The sequence below is a fragment of the Ambystoma mexicanum genome, chromosome 3q (genome assembly GCF_040938575.1).
Source record: "Ambystoma mexicanum isolate Mex_15411 chromosome 3q, UKY_AmexF1_1, whole genome shotgun sequence".
Lineage (NCBI taxonomy): Eukaryota > Metazoa > Chordata > Amphibia > Caudata > Ambystomatidae > Ambystoma > Ambystoma mexicanum.
Window position 1 is genome coordinate 354,130,778 of NC_090926.1, and position 27,738 is coordinate 354,158,515.

The following is a 27,738-nucleotide window of genomic DNA, read 5'->3' on the forward strand; positions in this document are numbered from 1 at the left end:
TAAGCCTCTAGCCGCTCGCCTACTCCTACCCTCCCAATTAATATCCGGCATAAGCAGCCCGCATATGCTGAAAATCTGAATAATGGATCCCTTCATTATTTATTTGGCTATTCTAGTTATCATACAAGAAGAGTAGAGCGATGGAAATGTGCAATAAGGCAGTGTTATTAGGACCTGTAGGGTGTCCTGACCCACGTTTAAGCTACCCTGCTACAACATTTGGTGCTGTGGGCTTAGGAAATTCAAGATGGCGGAAAACCCACATGTGCGCCGAAATCCAGGAAAGCTGCGCAGTTGTGCGCACACCAAAATGGTTACCTAACTTGCCACCCACCAGGGTAAAGAAAGGTCTTTGTTAACAAAATCCACTTTTACTGATGTCAAAAAGTTGCTGAAATCGTGACTCATTGGACCACTTTAAAGATTCAACCCTTTGTGTGGGGTTCCACATAACCATCTTACTGTAAGGAGCCCCATCAAAACAATGTTAAGCAAGGATTTACTACCATGTAAGAACCATTCCTGTTTAGAATGCATTAATCCAAGAAAATCCCAAAAATGGGTGCAGTACCAGTACTCACCACTATCCAAAAGCCGGCGTTTTAAAACCCACTGTGTGTTTTTCTGAAGGCAAGCAAAATGCCTATTTCAAACCTTGCAACATGTGCAAAATATTCACTGAACACCAGCAGACATTTGGCAGAATGGAGTTTTGTGTGCCTACAAAATCTGGGAAATGAAGAGCCCAAAAACAATGCTTATAACAAAAATGCTATGGAGTCAGCAGCTTAAGCCTAACTGCAACTGGATTTAAAACCACCAAAATCGAAAATGTTAAATTAAATGAGTGACCTATGTTTGGTGTCACATGCCTTTGTAACTGTTTAAATGTCATAGTTTTGCACTTAGAATCAGCATTCTAGCTGCATGTGTAAAATTACAAGTTATTTTAAAAGCAACAAAAAGTTAGCTGAAGGTCTGGCTTAAGGAACTTGATTTTGCCTAGCAACGGATCCCATCAGGAGTGAAACTTGAGTCACAACTATGTTCCCAGGCCAATGTTCCTTTTGCTGCCCATACTAAGGATATGCCATCTATCTGATAATTGAATTTCCTGTGCTCTGCCAGAGAGTGAACAAAGCCCTCTCCACTCAGGCAAAGGTTTTTATTACAGACGTCGTAAAAAGTGGCTTCCTCCTGGAGAAGCTGGGAGGGGCACTGCCTGTGAGAAGCAAGCTGGCTTGGCAGAAACTGGAAAGACTGGTTTCTGTACCATGTGACCTGAAAAGACACACCCCTGCAGCAAGGATATGGTTTTATAAAAAGGGGGATAATTCATAGTGCGGACATGTGAAAATTTTATAAATGATACCATAATTCTTGTGATTTTTCTGCCCACAGTTTAAGACGTGGTAGGAACCGGTGGTATGTTCAGGGGGGTTTTAGCGGAAAAGTGGATATTACTCTAAATGTGTGCATGTTAAAAATCTGAAACTTCATCAGTTAATGTCCCTACCCCCTGCACACATGTATGTAAAGTTGGGTCCATGTCGGAAATTGAAAAAGCAGTTAAAAAGTCAATTATGTACACTCTTTGAATGCAAGCTCCGAGAATGAGCAGATTTGGACATAGACATGGCTAAATTCAGCCACACCATGTATATGTAATTTCAAACAACTGTGTAACTCTGAAGTATGGATTTTGATCATATATATATTTGGGTGCACAGATGATAAGGGAGGTTGTTTCAAGAGATCATAAAATGACATCAATCTGACTCACAGTTCAGTTTGCCAATCAAGCGGAGGAATGGAAGCCTGACCAATGACGAATGAGAGGGGCAAGTCTAGTGATGCAACACACACACCCATTCTCAAGAAACAGATAAAAGCAGAGAGTCAGGACACATAGAGACATTCAATTTCATCTGCCGCTGGAAGCCCTGCCGGAAAAATCCATACTTACCTCCATCAAACTCCAGAAAGCCAAACTAGAGACTTCAATCTATCCAGAGCAGAGACCAGACCAGAGAGAAAGCAGTGCTGTGCCTAGCAGAGACCAGACCAGAGAGAAAGCAGTGCTGTGCCTAGCCGAGACCAGACCAGGCGCTGTGAGCAGAATCCGGAAAGACCTGACCAGACTGAAGATCGTGACCAAGTCGCTTTCCTGTTCAAAATCTCTTGTGAGTACTTAGCAAAACTCAGAACACATCTCTTAGTTTAAATTCATCTAATTCAATCTATTTAACCTAAGTAGAACTGCCTCCTATCTGTCACCTGTCATTTCTAGTAAAATTTGTCATTTTGAAAAAGTGTGCGTTTAAAATTTACAAAACCAAAAACGACCTTTACTAAATTACTCATATCTCCGCAACCGTTTGGGCTAGAGACTTGCAATAACTTTCATTTGGAACCTGAGATCCTAGGCTTTCCTAGGACCCCAAAACGGTAGAGATAGTCCTTGCGGTTCCTTTGTAATAGCGCTCGGCGCATCCGCGAATTTTGCCGCGATTTGCAATTTCTTCACATGTAAAAAAACTGCTGCTGCCTGATTTCATTTGCCAGAAATTCGTTTAACCTGCTAACTATCCCTGCATCATTGCTAGTGTGAGCCTGGACTAATATTAACTAGATACCACTCATCCTGAACCTCTAAAAGGGAATTAAGAGCGTTTCCAGCATATTTCTCATTCATTGCTAGCACCTATCAAAGCATTTGCCTGTGTTTTCAAACTTCTGTTTAAGCTTGCTGGATTGAACTGAATTACAGTTGATTGCATTTCTGAGAACTGTGTGTTTTCCTTCCATTTCCTTGCCTTGCATCAAGGGGGGGAGGGGAGTAGCCAGAGAAAAGTGATTACATTGTTTGGTTGAAATCATATTGCGTATTTTCTGTACTGCATTCATTGAATATTGCATCCACCTGAGCCTACATAAAGCATCCTCTACCACATTATACTTTTGTTCCTATTTACCAGTGTGCTACCTTATCCATTTCATGTCAACTCATTAGTGATTAAAGAAGTGTGCTAGTGCCAGATTCTCCGTTGTTAATATTTACCATATCAGATTAAGTGTGATATTCAATTATTAATTTATTAAAAAGTGTGATATATATTTTAATTTATCAAATAAACCTTTTAAACTTGCAAAACAGAATTACTTCTTGGCTCAGTGGGGTCAGGGGGATTCCAAGAGAGGGGTGTTATACAAGGGTAGTCATCCAGAACGCATGAACTGGACCTAAATATATATCAATAAGGGTTTTCATTCAGTATTCTAGACTAGGCGTTAACTTGGCTGTAGTGCTGAATTGAATCCTCTTACAAAGTGGGGGCTCGAGCCGAGATGTTGGGTTAGATTTACCAGTTGTGCAGCTTAATACAGTGTGCTAACTGACGGGATACATACACCCGGTCGGATCACCACGCTGCATTACGCTGTGAAGCATTCCTCAAAAGGGACACTCCAAGAAAAGTTCTGTTCTGCAAAAATAAAATACTAACTTCTGTAAGTCAGGACAGAGACCAATCTCTAGAATGACGACCTTAGTAGACATGAAAATAGCCAGAGAGCACCTCTTGCATAAGCTATTTGTGAGAGGTGAATGGACCGAACAGGGCCAGGATGTGTGGTTGCAGGCCATCACACAACAGGTCACTGAAACAGGGTCAGATATATATAGAGATCAGGGTCCCTTACATGTGGCCCTGAGTGAACTATATATGGCTCCTAAAGCCAAAGAGGAACACAATAAGATCGCCAGGATAGCAGCATACCTGTACCTATATATGGGAGACATGCAGGATAGATGTGCTGAAAGCCAAAATCTGGCAAATAGGCAACAGATGGCATTACAGAAGGTCCAATCTGATCTGGACTCTTCTGAGCAGAGGCTGCAGAGGAGCCAGGAGTCAGAAAATGACAGTAGACTGTACATTACTAAAATAAAGGAGGATATGGATGTGCTGCAAAAGGAAAAGTCAGAACAGGATACTAGATTTCTGGCCCTGCAGAAGGAGCACCAAGACAGTTTGGACTCCTTACTGCAGAGCCAGAAAAAGCTGGAGCAACAGATCAATTTCAACAGGGCATGCACAGAGCAGGTAGCCACCCTGCAAATCCAACTAGACAGAGAGAAAGAGGAGAGCAATAAACTGATCCTGAAAGACCTGGATACCCAGGCAGAGTTTGATCAGGAGCGCCAGAAAGCTGGTGCCTTCCAAAGGCAAAGGGACGACCTGGCGGCACAAATGCAGGCTCTTAGTCAGGAAAGAGACGCCTTAGGCCAGGAAGTCTGCCATTTAAAAAGGAAAATGGAAGAAAATCACCTGGCCCACCAGGGACTGGGTGACCTCCAAAAAGAAAACCAGAACTTGCTAGAGCACACCAGGAGGGTGGAGGATGCTCTAGCAAGAAAGGAGCAGGCCAATAGGGACACAGCTCAGGAGGTAACCCTCCTGCAGCAAAGACTGGCCCAGTTCTCCAGGACCAACCAGGAAGCACAGAGGGAAAATGAGGCCCTCTGTCAACACAATGATAGGCTCCAACAGCAGGTAGCGATGCAGGAGAGACTGATAGAGTCGAGTAAGGCCTTAACTGAGGAACTGAAGGCACAAATGCAGGCTCTTGCATTGCAACAGGGAGCAGGGGCGGATAGAGATGAGGTTCGCTGGGAAATGGAAACTCTGGAGCATAACCTCAGGAGCCCTAGTACCAGAGGCCCTCATACCTCTCAGTCCCTGGACTCTGCCACCCCCATGTCCCCTGGCGCACATGAGCACAGGGCCACAGGGATGGCAGATTACTATCCAGCCAGAAGCATGGGGCTCATAGGCCAGTACCATCCAGGAATGGAGGGGTGGGCATCCGGGTATGGGCACCCAAGTACAATACAGTTCAGTGGGGAACCCCAGGAGAGTAGGCCCATTAAGGGCATCCTGAAAACCTCTGCCCAGTTAGGTCAGTGGAGGGGGTACCCATCAAATCCTGACAGCAAGGAGGAATCTGAAGACTCCTCTGAACTGCGCAGGACACAGGAGACCAGGTCCCCACATTCTGCCAGCCATTCCCAGGCTCGCAGAATCCGGGAAAACCTGGAAGAACAGACGGGAACCTCTGGGAGCAGTGCCTCTGAGTCCGACGAAGAATGGACAAGGGTTACCCGAACCAAAAAGGCCAATAAGGCAAAAAGGGCCTTGCTCAAGGACCCCTTAAAGCAGATTAAGGCGATCAGGAGCGTCATCACGCCTTACCATAAGAACGCTAAGTATTCTGTTTGGGAGCACTTAGAGTTGTTTGAACAAATGATGGAGACTTTCCATTTGAAGGACAGCCAAAGCTGCATTCAATATGTAAAGTGGACCTTCTCCCCGGAATACTCCAGTTTCTTTGCGGGGCTGGAGGACCAAAATCATTTAAGATGGTCCACCTATAAGGCGGCCATCCTGAAACATTTTTCTGTTCACAGAAATCCTCAAGAGGCTCGCAAGGCAGCCTACAATTTGCAATGTGGGGAGGATCAGGCCCCACAAGAATTTGTGCAGGAGTTAAAGCGGGCTTTTGCACAGACCACAAGAAGGGTGCGCACGGATAGCCGTGAATTCATAAACACGTTTTTCCATGCCTTGCCCAAATATATCATGACCCAGCTCGTGAGGGATTTTCACGAGAAAAGATCTTTAGACTGGGTCATTGAACAGGCTACCCGCATCTATGAGGTGCAGAAGCCCATAGAAAATAAGAGCAATGCCCAGAAAAACCCCAAAGCCAACAGCACCCCTGCTGCTGCCAAGGTGGCAGAGGTAAAGGTCACCCCCGTTTTGGATTTGGAGATGGGGGGGCCTAAAAACCTACCTGCACCTAATAATGCTAGGCCCAGAAGGTCCTCGGGCCAGTCGCAGACAGGGAGCCAGGGAGGCAGCCCCACAAATGGGGTCCCTCGCTCTCCTGACTATGTAAGTCCTCGCTACAAAGGTAACAGACCCATCCTGGGTTATGTGTGGACTCCTCCAGCCCAAGGGGGGGGGATCCAGCCAAGCACCTAACCCAGGGAACTTCCCTCCAAACTTCCCACAGGAGGGCAGAAATTTACCAAACCCTGGGCAGAACTTTTTCCCCAGATATCCACCCGACTTCCAACCCCAAAATCATCCATCCTTCTTTCCTCAATTCCCTGAGCCCAGACCACTGAATCCGGGAGAGGGGAGGCCAAGGGTGGAGGGGTACCAAAATCTTCCCAACCAGGGGTACTACCAGAGGAGGGACAGCTACCCTTCCCGGGATCAGCCCAGGGGAGAAAACAGGGCCCCGTATCAGCCTGAGCGGGTTTCCCAGTTAGAGCGCCAGGTTCAAAACATGGCGCGGGATATGGGTCATATACTGAGGGCACAGCAGAACCCTCAGATCAGCATGCCGGCGCAGAACGCACCCAACTCTGGACCTGGTGCTCCAGAACAATGACGGGGGCAGCACCCCGATAAATCACCGGTTCCCAGGGAGGAGGCACAAAGGGAAGGGGGGTGTAAAGCCTTGGAGGAAGCTTCCTTCCTCACTTGTAAACAGCCCCTGGAAACCCAGGAACCGGAAACAAAATCTCTTGCCCCTGAAAGTCTGCCTCCTAAGGAGCAGAGGGGGGGTAGGAGAAACAAAAGACCCAAACAGACTCAGTTTGAGGAGGAGGTACAGATCTTCCAATTTGAGGGAGAGGGATCCTCAGAGGATCCTGAGAAAAGGATCTTCTCCTTCAGAGAGGGGGGAACTCCTCCCAAAGAAAAATGGGTCCCTAGGAATGCAAATCCAGACTGGGGAGATGTGGAGACTGAGCTACCGCCGCCCACCATCTCATCCCAGAACCAACAGCAAGAAAATCCCCTGGTTCAAACCCATCCTGGGGACTGCCTCCAAAAAGGGGGGGGCAGCCCAGAACCGGAACCAGGGGAACCCACAATGGCTCTGATCTCCAGTTGCCAACTTTTTCTTTCAGATTCCCAAGGCTCTCCATAGAATTCTGCCCAAATCTCTTCGCCATCGATGTCCAAAACCAGAAAAGTAGCCCACCAGTTGTCCAAAAATGTACATTATCTGTGCCCCCTTGAGGAGAAGGAGGGAAGATATTATGCCCCGGTACAAGTACAGGGACAGGGTACAATCTCGGCACTGGTGGACACTGGATCTCAAGCTACCCTTCTGTCCAGAAGGGCCTTTGATGAACTGAATGCAGGAAGGGGAGAGAATTACCAAATTCCTCTCACCTCACTTCCTGGACAACTCCAGAACTTTGACGGGAAGGAAATTCCCGTTGAGGGGACGGCAGACTTGGACATTAAGATCGGGCGACATAAGTTGAAACACCCGGTCATAGTTGTGACCCCAGAGGGCACCCCTTGTTTACTAGGGAATGACCTCCTGAGAAGGTTGTCACCCCTAATAGATTGCGTAAACAAGGTCCTCTGGACTCAGACTAGCCGACCCATAAAATTAAAACAGAGTGTCAACCATGTTAGTTTAAACGGCACATGCCACATGGTTGAACAAAAATCTGACCAAGTAGAATTTCACTTCCAGAATAGCCAAATTCCAGACGTGACAGTAATAGCAGTAGGACAACAGACTGGTGATGGGGGGTCCTCTCTATTTCTGAAAATCAACCTTCCTTCCAGTCTAAAGTGGTATTCCACGCTGGAAGGAAACACTCTGAAATTCTATACCAATCCACAACCTGAAACTCCCACTCCTATAGTCCAGAAAGATGTGAAATCAGCTCAAAGCCTGGCTGATATTCAGCAAATTGGAGAGCAGTTGTTCATCCCTGTTCAGTTAAATGATGGGAAGGACTCTGTTCTCGCTCGAGTGTGTGTGAACAACGGTAAGAGCTTCATCAGCGAAGCCATGTTTCGCCAACTCCCAAAAGATCCAGTCATTCCCACCTTCAAACTGATAGACAAATGGGAAATGGACCTGGAAGCACCTAATTCCAAACATCTCCTGCCAAGCAGGTGTATGCTCAAAATCTCCATTGGCAACAAGAGCATAGTCCACAATTGTTGGGTCGTGCGAGATGTCCCTGCCGCCTTTTACTTAGGCAGTGACATTCTCAATCGCTTTGCCATTAGTTTGGACCTAATAAACTTCAAAGCTTGGTCCCGATTAGCGGATAATCCCATGGGCTTTGATGATCCAGAAAAAGCATTTAGGTCAGCTCAATTGCTACCTTATGCAGTTGAAATTCAGGTTAAAGAGGAAGTCACCATCCCAGAAAGGACCCGACAATTCTCCCTGGAAGTGAAAGTTAAAAGGGGACAAGAGTTGAAAAACCCTGATGCTTACATACATCTAAATGCTTCTCTCCAACAGCAAGGGTTGGGGGTAAACCCGACTCCATTAGTCAACATAGAACATGACCCCATTCTAATAGAGGTGGATAACAGCGACTTAAAGAGTATTACTCTAGCCGCAGGCACCATTATTGGAATGGCGGTTGATGACCGACATTTCTCCATTGATCTTGTAAATGAACTGTTAGGACCCATCCCCAAGGACTGTTTTGACAGTGACAGTGATGACAACGCAACACCAGACAGGATTTTTACCCGGCATGGGGGGAACTTCCTGGTGTACACTTCCTGCCCCTATGGTAAGGAAGATGTGACCTGTGACTTCAGGAGGGATGAGGTGATTTTCCAGGTCCATGAGGGCTGCCTTTCCCACCTGAAGCCTCCGGTCCAAATCAGCACTCTGACCAGGGACTTCTCCACCCAGCTGGAGGAGGCCGCGGAGATAGCCAAACCAGAAGTCTTTCCAGGCTTCAGGCAGATGGTGGAAGAGAGAGTCAACCTAGCTGATGCCTGTGTGACTCTGGAACAAAAGCAAAAGTTGAAACAAGTTTTCTTGGATTTCCAAGATCTCTTTGCGGTAGACTCATATGACTGTGGTCGCACCGACATCCACACCACAACAATCCCCACGGACCCTGGCATGACTCCAGTGTTTGTGAAGCAATATCGCTTGCCTCTCGCATCAATGGAGTCCCTTACTGAAATAATTAAGAACCTTGAGTCCCGGGGAATAATCCGTCCAGTCCACAGCACCTTCAATAATCCGGTGCTGGGAATATTGAAGCCAAACGGCCAGTGGAGACTCTGCGCTGACCTCAGGGAGCTCAACAAACGGGTCCACACTTCCCGGTGGCCTCTTCCCTACATTGACCAAGGGCTGGCCCAGATTCAGGGGTCACAGGTATTCACTGCAATAGACCTGACCAATGGATACTGGACCGTGCCTGTCAGTAGGGAGGACCAATACAAGCTGGCTTTTACCTTTGGGGGCCAGCAGTACACATGGACCCGGACTCCCTTCGGATACCTTAACTCCGGTAATGAGTTCAATATTTTCCTACATAAGGCCATGCCCGACCTGGGTACGAGGGGTAACCTGGCTTATGTAGATGATGTCCTCATCAAAAGTTCATCTGTGGAGGAACACATAGCAGAGATCCGTTATGTTCTGACACAGTTGAGGGCCGCCGGAGCAAAACTTTCCTTTCAGAAAGCACAGTGGTGTAGAACCCGTGTTAATTTCTTGGGGCATGAGATTACTCCTCAGGGTCTCTGTCCCCAGGAAAAGAAAGTGGAAGCACTTCAGAAACTGAAAGACCCCACAACTCTGCGGGAACTAAGGAGCCTCCTTGGACTGACTAATTACAGCAGAAAGTTCATTGAGGGCTACGCAGAGATCACCAGACCCCTGATTCATCTCCTGAAGGGGGGGGTCAAGTGGGAATGGGGTCCAGAACAAGCCGAGGCAGTAAAACAACTCAAAAGAAGCCTCTCACAAGCGCCTTGCCTAGCTTACCCTGTCAGAAACAAGGAGTTCTTCCTGGAGACGGGGTTCTCTAATACGTGCTTGACGGCAGTATTATATCAAAAGCATGACAAGGTCAATAAAGTAATCTCCTATGCGAGCAAAACTTTATCCTCTGTGGAGGAAAAATTCAACGATTGTGAGAAGGCACTCCTGGCAACGGTGTGGGCATTGAAGAATTACCGCCCGTTTATCCAGGGGGAACACATCATAGTGGAGACTCCACACCAGCCTCTGCAATATCTCCAAAGTGACAGAATCCGGGCCGGAAATGTGAGTAATTCCCGAATTACTTCCTGGATTCTGTCAATGCAAGGCTTTCCTGTGGAGGTCAGATATGGCCAAAACAAGAAGAGTCCCCTCGCGCAAGGTCTGGCTGACTTGCATGATTGTGCCAGAGAAAACTGTCTCGAGGACGAAAGTCTAAAAATAAAGGACAACATGGAGGCATACCTTAATTCCCCCCACAAAGTCTTTGAAGAAGACAAGTGTGAGGGAATGCCCACTGTGTATGTGGATGGATGCTCTTACCATGTCGACAACGACGGGGAGAAAGAACTGGTGGCCGGCGTAGGGAATGCATGGGTGAATGAGTCCCCAGAACCCTCCGCTGGATACAAAATTGGTCCCCGAAGTAGTCAGGTGGCAGAATTGATGGCTGTGCATCAGGCCATCCTCACTGCTGTCCAGCATCAACTCCACGAACTGGTCATAATCACAGATTCGGATTATGTACGGAACGGGTTCGTGGAGCACCTGGTTAATTGGAAGACCATAGGCATGGTATGTGCTAACAACAAACCCTTGAAACATGGGAAGTTGATCCAAAACATTGATGATCTGGTCACCTCGAATGGGATGACCATCTATTGGAAGAAGATCAAGGGTCATTCCAAAGTAGAGGGACCAGACAAAACTGGAAATGACTTAGCTGATCAGCTGGCCAAAACCGGGGCCATCCAAGGGGATGTAATTGAGATTGAGTCCCTGTTGGGGGAAATCCAGGTCACTGCTATCACTAGGTCCCAGACAAATGCTCACAATGACCTTTCAATTGCACAATGGAGTAAGGAGACCCCTGATGCTGATTTGATCACCGCTCAGAAGGGGGATCCAATAATTGGTAAATTTTACCAGCACCTTGAGGACCCTGAGAACTTTCCCCTGACGGATACCGATTACATTGGGAAAGAGGACCTAAGAGTGTTGATGAAATGTCCCAAAATGTTCCGGATCCAAGACGGTTTGTTGGTAAGGAAATCCAAAGCTGGCCACGATCAGTGGGTGGTTCCTACCTCATTCCGAAGCCTGATGTTAAGTCACGCCCATGATGCGGCCACTGCCGGTCATAGGGGGTTTCACACAACATTGGAAATCTTAAGAGAGGTTGCATACTGGCCACACATGGGGCAGGACCTCGACCAGTACCTGAAGGGTTGCCTTGTGTGTGCACAATTTCAGCCATCATCCCTCACACACCGGGCGCCTTTACAAAAGAGGGGAATGACACTGCCATGGTCAGATTTACAAATCGACTTTGTAGGCCCTGTGATTCGCTCGGCTAGGGGGAATAAGTACATGTTGACCGTGACATGCTTGTTTACCAAGTGGGTGGAATGTCTCCCAGCCCCAAATTGCAAGGCAGAAACTGCAGCGGCCTTGATGATTAACCACATCTTTTCCCGTTTTGGTCTACCTCAAAGGATTGAGTCAGACAGAGGTAGCCACTTCACCAGTGAAGTAATGACAAAGATGTGGGAGATACTGGGGGTCAAGAGAAAGCTGCATATTGCTTATAGACCAGCTTCTTCTGGGGCAGTAGAGAGATATAACCGGACAATTGTGAGCATATTAAAGAAGTTTGTGGCAGATTCTGGGCCAAGTTGGGATATCCGATTACCTCTGGTCCTAATGGCCATCAGATCTACCCCTTCATCTGCAACCAAAATGTCACCATTTGAGTTGATGACTGGGCGCAAGATGGTGCTTCCGCAGCATTTGCTCTACAGGACCCAAGAGCAGACACTGATAAATGCCTCCACTACTCATGAGTATGTAGAGAATTTAAGGAAACACCTCCAACATGCTTTTGCTTATGCTCAGCGGAATCTAGAAAGATCGACTGATAGCATGAAGACCCATTATGACCTGAAAACTTCCAGGAAGGAATATCAGGTGGGAGACCGGGTCTATCTATACAACTTCCAAAGGAACCAGGCCAAGCAGCGCAAATTTTTGCCTACATGGAAGGGACCCTTTGAGATCGTCGATAAGATCTCCCCTGTGGCCTACAAGATCCGCATCCCCAAAGGTGGTTCGGCAGAGGGGGAAGACAAGTGGGTCCACATAAACCAGTTGAAATGTTGCCATCCCAGGCACACTCTGCAACAACTGGAGGAATCCTCTGGAATCCTAGCGGGTACTGTATCAGACTAATTCAGTTCCAATCATAAAACGTACCACATCTAGTCTCTAAAATATTGTGATTTACATGAAACTGTCTCTAGTGATGCTGTTTTTTTTTTTTTCAAAATAAGAATGTAATATTTCGTTACGATGAAATGCATATGCTGCCCCACTATCTCAACAGTGGTGGAAAAAAAAAATCGTCTATGAGTAGATATTGCCGCTCTTCCTTTATCATCCTAGGAGAGATGAAACCATGAAGGATGACCAAGAAGGACGATCCGGAGACCGGGAGCAAAGACACAACGGGCCCGGGGTACCGCCCAATCTTCCCATCAGGACCGGCGAGGAGAACTGATCGATCTGACCGGATGGAGAAGAAGATGCTGAACTGTGCCATCTACAGAAGAGGAAGAAGATTATGCGGACAGACCGGTGCGTGGGTCAAAACCCTTGGGCACGCGACTCCCCATCGACCCAAACTCAAAGTGCAGTCACGTGGGGGGGCTTGTAGGGTGTCCTGACCCACGTTTAAGCTACCCTGCTACAACATTTGGTGCTGTGGGCTTAGGAAATTCAAGATGGCGGAAAACCCACATGTGCGCCGAAATCCAGGAAAGCTGCGCAGTTGTGCGCACACCAAAATGGTTACCTAACTTGCCACCCACCAGGGTAAAGAAAGGTCTTTGTTAACAAAATCCACTTTTACTGATGTCAAAAAGTTGCTGAAATCGTGACTCATTGGACCACTTTAAAGATTCAACCCTTTGTGTGGGGTTCCACATAACCATCTTACTGTAAGGAGCCCCATCAAAACAATGTTAAGCAAGGATTTACTACCATGTAAGAACCATTCCTGTTTAGAATGCATTAATCCAAGAAAATCCCAAAAATGGGTGCAGTACCAGTACTCACCACTATCCAAAAGCCGGCGTTTTAAAACCCACTGTGTGTTTTTCTGAAGGCAAGCAAAATGCCTATTTCAAACCTTGCAACATGTGCAAAATATTCACTGAACACCAGCAGACATTTGGCAGAATGGAGTTTTGTGTGCCTACAAAATCTGGGAAATGAAGAGCCCAAAAACAATGCTTATAACAAAAATGCTATGGAGTCAGCAGCTTAAGCCTAACTGCAACTGGATTTAAAACCACCAAAATCGAAAATGTTAAATTAAATGAGTGACCTATGTTTGGTGTCACATGCCTTTGTAACTGTTGAAATGTCATAGTTTTGCACTTAGAATCAGCATTCTAGCTGCATGTGTAAAATTACAAGTTATTTTAAAAGCAACAAAAAGTTAGCTGAAGGTCTGGCTTAAGGAACTTGATTTTGCCTAGCAACGGATCCCATCAGGAGTGAAACTTGAGTCACAACTATGTTCCCAGGCCAATGTTCCTTTTGCTGCCCATACTAAGGATATGCCATCTATCTGATAATTGAATTTCCTGTGCTCTGCCAGAGAGTGAACAAAGCCCTCTCCACTCAGGCAAAGGTTTTTATTACAGACGTCGTAAAAAGTGGCTTCCTCCTGGAGAAGCTGGGAGGGGCACTGCCTGTGAGAAGCAAGCTGGCTTGGCAGAAACTGGAAAGACTGGTTTCTGTACCATGTGACCTGAAAAGACACACCCCTGCAGCAAGGATATGGTTTTATAAAAAGGGGGATAATTCATAGTGCGGACATGTGAAAATTTTATAAATGATACCATAATTCTTGTGATTTTTCTGCCCACAGTTTAAGACGTGGTAGGAACCGGTGGTATGTTCAGGGGGGTTTTAGCGGAAAAGTGGATATTACTCTAAATGTGTGCATGTTAAAAATCTGAAACTTCATCAGTTAATGTCCCTACCCCCTGCACACATGTATGTAAAGTTGGGTCCATGTCGGAAATTGAAAAAGCAGTTAAAAAGTCAATTATGTACACTCTTTGAATGCAAGCTCCGAGAATGAGCAGATTTGGACATAGACATGGCTAAATTCAGCCACACCATGTATATGTAATTTCAAACAACTGTGTAACTCTGAAGTATGGATTTTGATCATATATATATTTGGGTGCACAGATGATAAGGGAGGTTGTTTCAAGAGATCATAAAATGACATCAATCTGACTCATAGTTCAGTTTGCCAATCAAGCGGAGGAATGGAAGCCTGACCAATGACGAATGAGAGGGGCAAGTCTAGTGATGCAACACACACACCCATTCTCAAGAAACAGATAAAAGCAGAGAGTCAGGACACATAGAGACATTCAATTTCATCTGCCGCTGGAAGCCCTGCCGGAAAAATCCATACTTACCTCCATCAAACTCCAGAAAGCCAAACTAGAGACTTCAATCTATCCAGAGCAGAGACCAGACCAGAGAGAAAGCAGTGCTGTGCCTAGCAGAGACCAGACCAGAGAGAAAGCAGTGCTGTGCCTAGCCGAGACCAGACCAGGCGCTGTGAGCAGAATCCGGAAAGACCTGACCAGACTGAAGATCGTGACCAAGTCGCTTTCCTGTTCAAAATCTCTTGTGAGTACTTAGCAAAACTCAGAACACATCTCTTAGTTTAAATTCATCTAATTCAATCTATTTAACCTAAGTAGAACTGCCTCCTATCTGTCACCTGTCATTTCTAGTAAAATTTGTCATTTTGAAAAAGTGTGCGTTTAAAATTTACAAAACCAAAAACGACCTTTACTAAATTACTCATATCTCCGCAACCGTTTGGGCTAGAGACTTGCAATAACTTTCATTTGGAACCTGAGATCCTAGGCTTTCCTAGGACCCCAAAACGGTAGAGATAGTCCTTGCGGTTCCTTTGTAATAGCGCTCGGCGCATCCGCGAATTTTGCCGCGATTTGCAATTTCTTCACATGTAAAAAAACTGCTGCTGCCTGATTTCATTTGCCAGAAATTCGTTTAACCTGCTAACTATCCCTGCATCATTGCTAGTGTGAGCCTGGACTAATATTAACTAGATACCACTCATCCTGAACCTCTAAAAGGGAATTAAGAGCGTTTCCAGCATATTTCTCATTCATTGCTAGCACCTATCAAAGCATTTGCCTGTGTTTTCAAACTTCTGTTTAAGCTTGCTGGATTGAACTGAATTACAGTTGATTGCATTTCTGAGAACTGTGTGTTTTCCTTCCATTTCCTTGCCTTGCATCAAGGGGGGGAGGGGAGTAGCCAGAGAAAAGTGATTACATTGTTTGGTTGAAATCATATTGCGTATTTTCTGTACTGCATTCATTGAATATTGCATCCACCTGAGCCTACATAAAGCATCCTCTACCACATTATACTTTTGTTCCTATTTACCAGTGTGCTACCTTATCCATTTCATGTCAACTCATTAGTGATTAAAGAAGTGTGCTAGTGCCAGATTCTCCGTTGTTAATATTTACCATATCAGATTAAGTGTGATATTCAATTATTAATTTATTAAAAAGTGTGATATATATTTTAATTTATCAAATAAACCTTTTAAACTTGCAAAACAGAATTACTTCTTGGCTCAGTGGGGTCAGGGGGATTCCAAGAGAGGGGTGTTATACAAGGGTAGTCATCCAGAACGCATGAACTGGACCTAAAGATATATCAATAAGGGTTTTCATTCAGTATTCTAGACTAGGCGTTAACTTGGCTGTAGTGCTGAATTGAATCCTCTTACAGACCACTCAAGCATGTTCCTAGCATTGTGTGCCTGATCATTTGTGTTTCCTTCCCTGCTCTGTGTGTGTTTGTATTAAAAGTAAACCCTTGAGTTCCTGTGTCGTTTTCAAAGAGCAGAGTGGTTGTTTCCTGAGGAAAGAAGTGTTTGGAAATGTGTTTTACACTGATGGCCGACCAATCCTGTTTCTTTTTATGAACACTCAAATGGAACATAGACCATATGATACTGAGGGTGAGATGATGGAACAGCCCTCGTGAATGGTCCCCTGACATCAGTGTACACCTTGAAACACACACTAGCTCCTGGCCCCCGTGGCGCAGCCAATCGAAAGCATAGATCAGGAAGCTTGGAACATAGGATATATGTGTTGACAGAAGCTCCTGAGTTAAGCTCTATGACAGCCACTTCCTTTATACTTTCTTCCAGTCGCTTCCTACTGCACCTTTATACTTTCTTCCAGTCGCTTCCTACTGCACCTTTATGCTTTCTTCCAGTCGCTTCCTACTGCACCTTTATACTTTCTTCCAGTCGCTTCCTAATGCACCTTTATGCTTTCTTCCAGTCGCTTCCTACTGCACCTTTATACTTTCTTCCAGTCGCTTCCTTCTGCACCTTTATACTTTCTTCCAGTCGCTTCCTACTGCACCTTTACACTTTCTTCCAGTCGCTTCCTACTGCACCTTTACACTTTCTTCCAGTCACTTCCTACTGCACCTTTATACTTTCTTCCAGTCGCTTCCTACTGCACCTTTATGCTTTCTTCCAGTCGCTTCCTACTGCACCTTTATACTTTCTTCCAGTCGCTTCCTACTGCACCTTTACACTTTCTTCCAGTCGCTTCCTACTGCACCTTTACACTTTCTTCCAGTAGCTTCCTTTTGCACCTTTACACTTTCTTCCAGTCGCTACCTATTGCACTTTTATACTTAATTCCAGTTGCTTCCTTCTGTACCTTTATACTTTCTTGCAGTAGCTTATACTTTCTTCCAGTCGTTTCCTACTGCACCTTTATACTTTCTTCCAGTCGCTTCCTTCTGCACATTTATACTTTCTTCCAGTCGCTTCCTGCTGCATCTTTATACTTGCTTCTTACTGCACCTTTATACTTTCTTCCAGTCGCTTCCTACTACACCTTTATACTTTCTTCCTGTCGCTTCCTACTGCACCTTTACACTTTCATCCAGTCGTTTCCTACTGCACATTTACACTTTTGTCCAGTCACTTCCTACTGCACCTTTACACTTTGTTCTAGTCGCTTCCTACTGCACCTTTACACTTTCTTCCAATCGCTTCCTACTGCACATTTATACTTTCTACCAGTCGATTCCTACTGCACCTTTACACTTTCGTCCAGTCGCTTACTACTGCACCTTTACACTTTCGTCCAGTCGCTTCCTACTGCACCTTTACACTTTCTTCCAGTGGCATCCTACTGCACCTTTACACTTTCTTCCAGTCGCTTCCTACTGCACCTTTATACTTTCTTCCAGTCGCTCCCTTCTACACCCCACATTGTACCCCATTTCCAGTCAGTTACACATAGCATTCTCCTCTAGTTATTTTAACATTCAGAGGCAAATAAGGTTGGATTTTCTGGCAGCTACCTCCTCCTTTCGCTTCTTCTGCTGCAAGTTAAACTGAAGGGGGACTCTTTCTTTAGAGAGAAACTCCAATGAAACACAGTTCTTATGATACTGTAGCCGTTATAATTATGCAGTCATCTCAAGACACTACACTATGACCTCAAACACACATCAGCACCTGGCTCCCGTCTCCCAGGCAATCAGAAAGCTTAGACCAGGAAGCGTAGAACACGGGATGTATGAGGTGATAGAAGCCGCTGTTTTAAGCTATCTACCTGCCGGTCACTCTCTTCTGCACCTCCCTTTACTCTTTCTCCATCTGCTTCCCGTCTCTTTTGGCGTCTGATATACTGTCCTCTTGTGTTGTCGTCACTTAGTGGCGACTGAGCTTTGAGTTGCTGCTGGGCTGCAGCATCCTGTCCCCCCCCTCCGCCGCACAGGAAATGGAAAGGGGGCGCTTTCTTGAGAGAGCCTGTTCTCTTTTCCATGTTTGCTCCCTTTATTGAAGAGCTAGACCGGTGGGCCGTTACTAGCTGTTGCAGCCCACCTCCTCAGGTGTTGACATCGAACAGGAAATCTGGTTCTAAGAAAGATATCTAACCCCCAAATGACTGTGAGCCCCTGCCGCAGCCCGCTGGTGGTGATATCACCCGAAGGCTAGTGGCTGGGGGGGGGGGGAGATTCCTCAGTCAGAATGGATTGATTTGAGGTTCTATGATTTCTTTCCCTGGCGACTGATATTTCACTCTGCTGCCAAAATTATCCCGTACTGTACATACACACATTCCTCACGGTTGCTGGAAAGTGAGCCTCGGGACATCTATTGATATGCTCTGGCAAAAGTATCTCTCGATTCCAGTTGCACCATGAAGCTGTTTGTTGTTGGTGAATGGTGTCTATTGGTTTCAGGTGGAATTTCTGTGGAACCAGTAGAAGAGCCTTCATTTTGTCCTTTGGGCAAATATAACTCGTCCAAAAACGAGTGTTTCAGTGGCAATATTAATCCATTTGTAATTGGAATTTCCACCAGGGTCACCATGGGTGATCAATCTTTCTCATGTTCACATTTTCAACCTTTGTGCTCCTTGTGCCTTGTGCTTGGGACCCTCTAAAACACTGGAGCACCCGGTCTCAATCCTCCCTACCCGCTGCCCGGGCTTCTTCTAACCTCTGTTCCTTTCAGGCACTATTTAGATCCTTGTGTCTGGTACCTACCCCTCCTCCAAATCCATACAATACTTAAGCCTCATTAACTTATTGAGGGGGCCTTATCACAAGATAATGACCAACCCACAAGTTATTGCCTGGGGCAAGCTGAGGGCTTTAAGTTGGGGAAGGGTCATTATCCCAAGCGATATTGACCTCTTCTGAGGTCTTTAAGGCTATTAGCACATAGAGATGTGCAACTAAAAAGGAAAGTGTTTTTATTGTGGGGAAAGAATTACACACAAGCAAAGTATAAGGTTATATTTGTATTTCTTTTTTTGCATTTATTAACCGCCTTACGCCAAAGCGCTGTACAGATTTCACTTTACAGTACAATTAAAATCAGTACAATATGATAAAGTCAAAATAGAAAAGGGGGTTTCAGAACAAAGAAGATGATTTTTAAGGTCTGAACAGAGCATTGGGTAAGAAGACAGAGAATGAAGAGAAAGAAGCATGGCATTCCAATTCAAAGTAGCAATTAAGGACAAAGGGCGAATGTGAGACTGAGCACAGTGAGGACGAGGAAGAGTTAAGAGCAAAAGAGACTGAAAGCGCAAAGAGTGCAAGGGGAGATAGAAAGACACCAGAGATGAAAGATATGAAGGAGCAAGACCATGGAGAGATTTAAAGACCATACAGAGAAAATGTAATTTCAGACGGGAGGGAAAAGACAGCCAGCCAAGTGAAAGCAATGACATAGAAATAGATCACGGGGTGAAAGAGAGCCTAACAAACAAACAGAAGAATTGAAAATAGATTTAAGAGGAGTCAAGCGGGAAAGAGGAAGTCTGAAAAGGGTACAAGAGCAATAAAACAAACAGGAAAAAATAAGAGAAGAAATCAGAAGTAAGAAAGGGCCTACCCTTACAAATGTTAAAAAGATGAAAGCGACATGAACGAGAAAGTATAGAAATTAGATGACAAAAGGAACATTCAGTGTCAAAGTAATGCCTACATTATGGGCTGTGCAAGAAATAGGAAGCGAGGAAGGGGAAAGGAAACTGATGTAGGGGCGATGTAGGGGGTGAGGGAGGAAGCATAGAGGGGATAGGAACGTGGAACTAGTAACAATACTCTTTCTACATGTTGGGCTTCATTGCTATTTGTTACTTTGGGGAAGTGAAACTCACGTGCCCCACTCTGCCTTTACACAGCTTAAGACATGTGGTTCTAAGCCACTTGTTAGCCTGCTTGTCAAATCAGAATGTTTGGCGTGAGATCTAAAACTATATTGTATACTGAGCAGTGTGATGTTGGATTTTGTGAGGCAGACGGGGCGGTGGGAGGAGTTGTGAGTTTACGTGAGCTAAGTATTGATTGGTGGGTCTGGTGCACATCATCCTTTAGGATGGGGGAAGCGCTTGCGTGGGTCCGCCCACGCATCCGATAATTAAGAAGAAGAAGAAGAAATTGTATACTGTATTCTGAGCTTTCTGATTGACTAAAAGGAGGTCAATAAGGAATCAAGCTGCTAATCTGTAATGTTTCCCTATAGAATACTTGATGTTTTAGATGAAAACATTGAGCATTTCTGGAAACCTTTGGATCCATTTGGGCCCTTTTCAGCTTGTGGATGCTGCCACTGTCAGTAACTCGTAGATGTTTCGCCATCAAACATGGCTAATGCTTTTAAAGTGAAGGCTCCCTGAGTGACCTCCTGAAGTGCGTGCACTGAGCAAGCCCCCATGGTAAGTTGAGTTAAGTAAGGCAGCTCTGCCATCTGGTGTGTTCTTAAGGAGGTCTATTGCTGTTGTTGGGTGGCTGATGTTGGGTTGCACTACCCTCATTCCTTCAGGCAGAGACGATGAGCCCATATCTGTGTTTGTCCCGTAGGAGCTGCTCACAGACCTGCATTCTTGGCATCACTGGTGGGACCTCCCTAGCCCCACCATCTGCACCCTGAATCCACTGTCCCTAATTACAGGACCTCCACATGAGACTCCAGGCAGTCTAGCCAGTACTACCTCCACCTCCTGCTTGAACTGCAAGAATTTGCAGTCAATGGCGGATAATGAACACAAAGAGGAATGATTAGGCCTTATTGCCACTAAACCCACTGGTCCAGAGACCTTAGATATGTATTGGTCAAGCAAAACCTCTCACCTATCTTACTACCGCCTCCAAGGCTGGTGGAAATACAGTAATTGCTCACTGGGCACTATACAAGTGATGTCCTGTGGAGTGTTGTGGCCAATCACATCTGACACTGTTAGAGGGTCTAGGTATAAATGCCACTCATAGAAGAGCTATATTGCGGAAGGCCTCCATCGGTCATCCACAGCTCCACAAGTTCACGCTTCACATTTGAGCCCCTGCTGCTAGCCTTTTCCCCCACACGACCAGTTAGCACTGTGTGGGGCCCCCATTCCCTCTTATGCCAATCTCCCACTCTCACAACTTACCTTTCCCCCACCCCTACCATGTCTCCAGGCTGCAAGGGAGAAGCGTGATGTAATATTGCATGTCGGCCTATGCTCACCACTCTTTTGTGATCTGCGCTACTCCTGGGTGGCCTCTGGACCACACTCTCCATTGGATGGCCTAGGTTTATTCATTTAACTGATCCTTCTCTAAAGGCCATCTTCTCAAGCGGGAAGGCTGGTTATTACGGTCTTCTGTTGCCAGTGTTTATACGCAGATTTATGTCATTCTAGGCGATCACCCATTCATGAAGATGCGGTTACTGACCTCATCTACACGAATCCAACCCATCTTTCTGATTTTTCCTTTTTAGAGGGAAACCAGCCGCACATTCTTGTGTTTCCCCCCATATTCCTTACACTCTATATCACCTTTTTCCAGGCCCCATGTGTTTTTCTTGTTTAACCTTTATGTTCCCAAAGTGCATTATCATAGAACTGTCTTACAAAATGTAATGTGTTAATATAAATGTATTACAAACGCAACCTCCCCTACATTCTACATTTTACAAAACTATAGCAAAAAGAATGGGGACTTGACTGGGTATAAACATTCTATGTAGATGAGCCTCCCATCAGGTCTTACAAAACAAAAGAAATGTATGTTTAGGAAGAAACATCTTTCAAAAAGGTATTTGTGTATAGGTAATAATGGCTCTTGTTTCTCAATTCTTTTGTTTGTCTGCAATTTATGCAAACATTTGGTGTTGTGCACTATTGTTAATTCGATTGTGCAGTGTCCTTTTGCCTTGAGTAGTCAGACATGTTATTTCTTAACAATTGAAAAAGTAGAACCTAAAGACACTCACCCCATAAACCAGCTCTCCCACCATGCCATTCCAGGCCTTGATGTCAGTATCCTTGGCGCCATATTTGCCGTCCTTCACAATCTCCAGCTTGTAGGTGAAGCCCACGTGTTTGGCGATCTCCGCCGCCAGCTCCACGCAGTAGCCCTCGTACCGCTCATTCCCCTCCAGCTGGTCGTGATTCTTCTTCAGCATCACGTACGGTGACTCCTGATGGGTGCGGAGAAGAGAGCGACATTGTCAATGGGGCTAAGGATGGATATCTCAAGAAGAGGGCAGGGTGGGAGACTCTGGACCACCAGTGGTGACCTTTCCCTACTCTCTTCCACATCTGCAAAGGAATGACCTTGGTTTTCAAATTCTTAAGATTTCAGGCCCTGGATACTGATTGTTCAAGGGGCGCGGTGGACATCGGTTTTCTTTAAATATGCGGGTTGTCTGGTGCAAGGGTGGAGGCTTGCTTGCTACTGGTTGGGTTCTGGCACCATTGATGGAAGACTCTGAGATAGTGTCAATCACCCCTAGAATCTCAAACACAGAGATAGGGGTTTGAGAAAGTCCCTTAGATAGCATTGAGGTAACGCGAGGACCAATTTAAAGCGGAATTCTGCCTAGAAAACAGGACCCGTGTAGAGACTGGGCACTATACAAGTGTGTCCTGTGCAGTGTTGTGGTCAATCACATCTGACACTTTTAGAGGGGCCAGGTATAAATTCACACTGTTCATAATCATCTCATAAAACACCTTCATATGGACGTTGTGATAGAAAATCCCAAAAATGCTCCTGTGATGATGTGCAGTGATGGTAATAGGTTCATGATATCCCAGGAACTTGAACAGTGCATCTATGTACAATACCACAGGGATGGTGAAAACTATGGGCCTGGAACGAAAGTCTATAAATGGCACCAAACATCTACAAAATGGTTCCACAACGCAACAGGTATGATGCACACAGTGCCATACTACCCCAGAACGGGTGGGTGTTGCCTCATTTATCACAGACATAGTCCTAGTGTTTCCATTATAATCCAGAACTGCCCAGAAGATCCCATTGCCAAACTTACTATGATGGTGGTCACGATGTAGGTTCGGTTCTGGAGCCCCATGGAGTCGTTTCCCGCCTGTGAATCTGTTGTGGAAGGCACCAATTTGTCATCTTCATTCCAGTACGCAATCTGTTCACAAACACACACAAAGTCAGAAAGGGGCATGAGAATGTCAGAGTCATTTTCAATCCAATAAAAATGAATGAACATACAATATTATACATTAGTCTCTATAAAACATTAAAAAAACACTACATCCTATTTCCCTTATTTACATTTTAAAAACCATTCCCTGTTGCTTATTTTTAAAGAATCACTACATAACCAGCTAATCGTTGGTTGGAATGTATGAACCTTTCTAATGCTACTGCAGAGCAGAAGTCTTATTCCATCACCATCTTGAAAGGACTTCCTTATTTCAAGCTGACTTAAAATGAGTTGCCACGGTTTATGGAGTGCGGTGTTAGGATGGTTATTCTCGGCCACTAGGCATGTTCTCCAGAATGAATATGTTTTTATTTGTTTATAATCATGGACGAAGTCGCCAAGATATGCCATACATGTATGTCCCAAAGATTTACATAATGTTAGCACGTGTCTGTTGGTCTCCACCATTTGCCGGTTCTTGCCCATCCAGCAACTTCTTTCATCTTTGGCAATACCCATTTTTGTGTGGGCAGTTGGTGAAAACGATGAAGCGTCAAACCCCTTCTGAGTTCGGGGCACGTGCCCTCATCATGTATTTTAGGGGTGAGAGGAAATGGGTTTGGCAGCCAAGGTAATCGTTGTACATCATTTATTTAGCTAAAGGTTCATGGTTACGTAACCAGTCCCATAATTTAATTGTCTTAGTCCATTCCCCACTCAATGGACCAAAGTCGCTTCCCCAGCATGGCAGCCACCAAACATCTGCAAATGTTTTTTCATGCAACCTCGCAAATTCTAGCAGAGGATACCCTGCCAGGGAATTTTTATAATTACCAAGTATAGCAACCTGAGGACAACCTGGACCCTTCCTAGCCTTTTAATATAGTATATCTGGCTTTTAAATATAGAATACCTCATTGTAGATGAAAAAGCCAGTCAGTGAGGTTAATCGCAGCTCTAATCGTATGGCCTCGATCGGTATGCACTGCCATAGCCCCAGGAATCTTCACCATATTTTCCCTTCCAACTTTTTTAGCCACCCAATATTAGCCATATAAGTAGTTTCAAGTCAATAAAGTATTGCTGGTACTATACTCTGTCTATAGACCAAACTGACTCCCTCAAGACTATAGCCAGCTGTTTTCTCTGGAAAAGCATTGCTGTTTACCACTAGTGCAATCACATTGCTGGTTTTTGCCTCAATCAGGCCCTCACATTTGTTATCAGATTTTATGTATCCCCAGATACTCATAGACCCTTACCTTCTCGATGCTCCAACCAATGGTTTGCATTTTATTCCACGTCTTTAGTCTAGCCGGGACACAGATCGATTTACTTGGTTTTCCCATAGTTGATGATCAATCCATTTTCGATCGCATAATTCTTGAATAATTGAATTGTGCTCACCATGCCTATCTTGGTGTGATCCATGAGCACGACATTGTTGGCATAAGAAAGCCAAGTTGTGTGAAACCCTCCTATGATTGGTGGAAATCAACATGTCTGTCTTTCGCGCCGGCAAATCTGCCAGATACAGATTGAACAACATGCAAGCCAGCACACACCCCTGTTTCAGGCCCTACTCGTGCACACCTCTTTAGAGCAGGCACCCATGCAGTTCAATCTGATCTGGACACAGCTGTCCTGGCAAAACTGCCTCATGATTCTAAACAAGGTCGAAGGAATAGCCCATGTTTCCAGTTTCGCCCACAGTCGTTCTCTGTCGACTCTCTCAAAGCTGACCTGAAATCGGCATAAGTCAAGTATAAGGGGGTATTTCCCTTTTTACACACCCTTTTTATTAGCGTGCCCATTGGGGGTATATTGTGGCTAGCCAAACAGCCCAACCTGAAACCAATCTGGAAGGGGCCAAGTATCTCATTTACATTGCCCCACTTTTTCAGTTGGTTCAGAACAATGGCGGCAAACATTTTTCCTGCCACATCGAGCATTGATAGAAGGCTATAGTTTGCGGGTCACCCCGCTCACCCTTTTTTTTATATAGGAATCAGTGTTGCATGGTTTATAGTGACATTTTCGAACGTCACATTTCCGAAATGCCATTTTTTCAACACCAAAATGCAGGGGGAAATTTTTTTTTTTTTTTTAAAAATGTATATTTTAAATGGGTGGGATTCCCCACCCAACCCCCTGTTTTTTTTATTAACACTTTTTTTTTACTAACGAAACAAAAATAAAACATAAACAAAAAAAAACATTCTGAATTTTTTTTTTGGGCAATTTTGTTTCGACAAAATGGCATTTCGGAAATGTGTTTTCGAAAATGTAACTGGATACCGTGTCGCACATCTCCAGGACCTTGGTAGGAGTCCCTCTTCGCAAACATGAGTCAACAGGCTCATAAGCAATTGTCCTCAGGCTTCCGGGTTTTACTTTATTACAACATTGGCGAGCCCATTGGGCCGGGAGTTCTTCATTTTTTTAAACTTCTTGATCATTAATAAAATATCTTTCTTATCAAAACTAAGGTCGAATATAATACTCTATTTTTGATTCCCACCTTTATCACTTGCAGCCCTTCCACCATATGTTTTTGATAAATATCCCACCCAAGTGTCCTTCTTTATGGGGTTTGTTACCACTGATGCTTTCAATCTCTTTATAGAGTTAAACGTTTTTCAAAGGCTATTAGTGTCACCCTTTCATAAGGTGCCCATCATATGCTGCCATTGCGAGTTTTTGTTGACATTTTCCACCTTGTTATCCCGTATCAGGTAATATTGTCCCCACAAATAATACCGCCATATATGTGGTCGTCTGGAACGGCCATAGACGATATTATTAGTGGGGATAATTTTGGAGGTAAATGGGAGTGTGGGTGCGGGGGTCTTCCCCGCTCCCTTTAAAACAATATGGGGATTGCGGGGGTGTCCCCCACAAGTTCAATGGGTTAATATTGCCGCAATAATATGGCGACATTCTTGTATGCCGATATTTTTGCGGGGATATTAACACATGGAACCTTCTAACCAATGTCTATATTCACATTTCCCTCTGTTGACCTGTATGACAACTCTAAGCATATCCACTGTCAAACTCGCTCTTATAGTTCGTCAGAGACATATTTTAGCCTCTCTGATTACAGGATCATGCATGCGGTCATGCTTAGCTGCATCAAGAGACACGTATCTATTGATAACAACGGCCGCTTTGGAAACACAATAGGAGAACCATTTGATCATTTCTTGTGCTGAGATGTCGTATTTTTTTGTATCAACACTCGTTGAGCATATTTGATTTTTCCCCATATTTATTTCAATAGATCCGATTTTTCAAGGGCACTGTTGGGCCTTAGCGAGCGTGAAATACAAACATACCAGTGCATGGTCACTTTATACTGTGGGTTGGACCTTCATGGCCGTAATACTGTCCATATCTTGCAAACTAGTGTAAAAGCAGTCCAGTGTTTCTTTCCTGCCCCCCCACCCACTCCCACCTGCCGTGTGTAGTTACCAGGTACATCTCCCGTCACTCTGCCATTCATCATAGCCAGTCCCCATTTTTCTGTAAAACGCGACCAGCGTTCGCGCTGGGCATTGGGAGTCATTCGTTTCAGGGTACTTGGGGCAACAACACTCTCCATTGCTCCAATGCTCTGATCGCCCGAACAGTGGGCGTTTAGATCCCCACCCATTATTAGTTCCTTTTACCCATGAACCTGGTGCCATCTTGCCTAGATCTCTCCCAGCGTTTCCTGTATACTTTCTGTATGGTGCCCTTGGGCAGGGTCATATATGTTAATAACCTCTAGATTACTTGTACACATAGCAAGAGGTACAATTACCTCCTCAGCTATTACTTTCGGCCCATTATCCAGTTACTTCATTTCAGATTCTGCTAGCTCATTTGTCACCCCAATCAACAGGCCCCCCATGGGTGTCCCAATCGGGCCCCTCGTTGCCAATGCCTGTATAATTGAGCATCCATCAATAACAGTAGGGCGAGTAAGCCAGCATGCTTGTATCAGAAAAATGTAATTTCCACACAGCAGTCTATGCACCCCCGCTTGCCACAAGGAAAATTACGGTAAGCGCGTGTATTCCATGACAGATTACTTGTCTGTGCTGCGGGTTTGCAGGTAGAAAACCACCAAGCCATTCCCACTCATGTCCCTCGAAATCTTTTTCCAAACTATTCTTCTCGCACATCACCTGTCGACCCTAGGTTCCAATAGTTAGCTTCCGTTCACCGGCGAAACGTATTTTCTGCCTTTTTGCCCAATAGATCAGGAGTCCCATTTGGGTTATTACATGGAGGCAGGAGACCGTATCTTCGTTTGTTAGCCTCAGTGCCACTGTTTAACAGTTCAATATCGAACCCATCCTCAGGAAACTATGTCTATGTGATAGCACCGAATCAACCATCGCACTCGTAACACGGTGAGCGATAGATGTTGGTGTTTGTCTGTTCTCCAGCAATTCCACACAGTCAATTGCCCTCATTACAGTTTCACTGGTATCCCGGCGGTATTAATGGTATTGCCGGTGGGATACCAACGAAACTGCCGTACTGTCTCCACCGCCCGATATCCCTGTATTACCGGGACATTACAGGTGGCGGAGACGACAGTA

General features: G+C 45.1%; 1 protein-coding gene across 4 annotated transcripts in view; it reads right to left on the minus strand.

Moving 5' to 3' along the window:
• Positions 1-27,738, minus strand: part of GRIA1 (glutamate ionotropic receptor AMPA type subunit 1) — a 774,249-nt gene that overhangs the window by 202,773 nt on the left and 543,738 nt on the right. For all 4 annotated transcript variants that reach the window (XM_069653990.1, XM_069653989.1, XM_069653988.1 and 1 more), the window contains exons 9-10: positions 23,018-23,128; positions 21,953-22,159 (exon numbers count right to left, since the gene is read on the minus strand). In XM_069653990.1, coding sequence (XP_069510091.1) covers positions 21,953-22,159; positions 23,018-23,128 — 318 coding nt within the window. The remainder of the gene's footprint in view (positions 1-21,952; positions 22,160-23,017; positions 23,129-27,738) is intronic.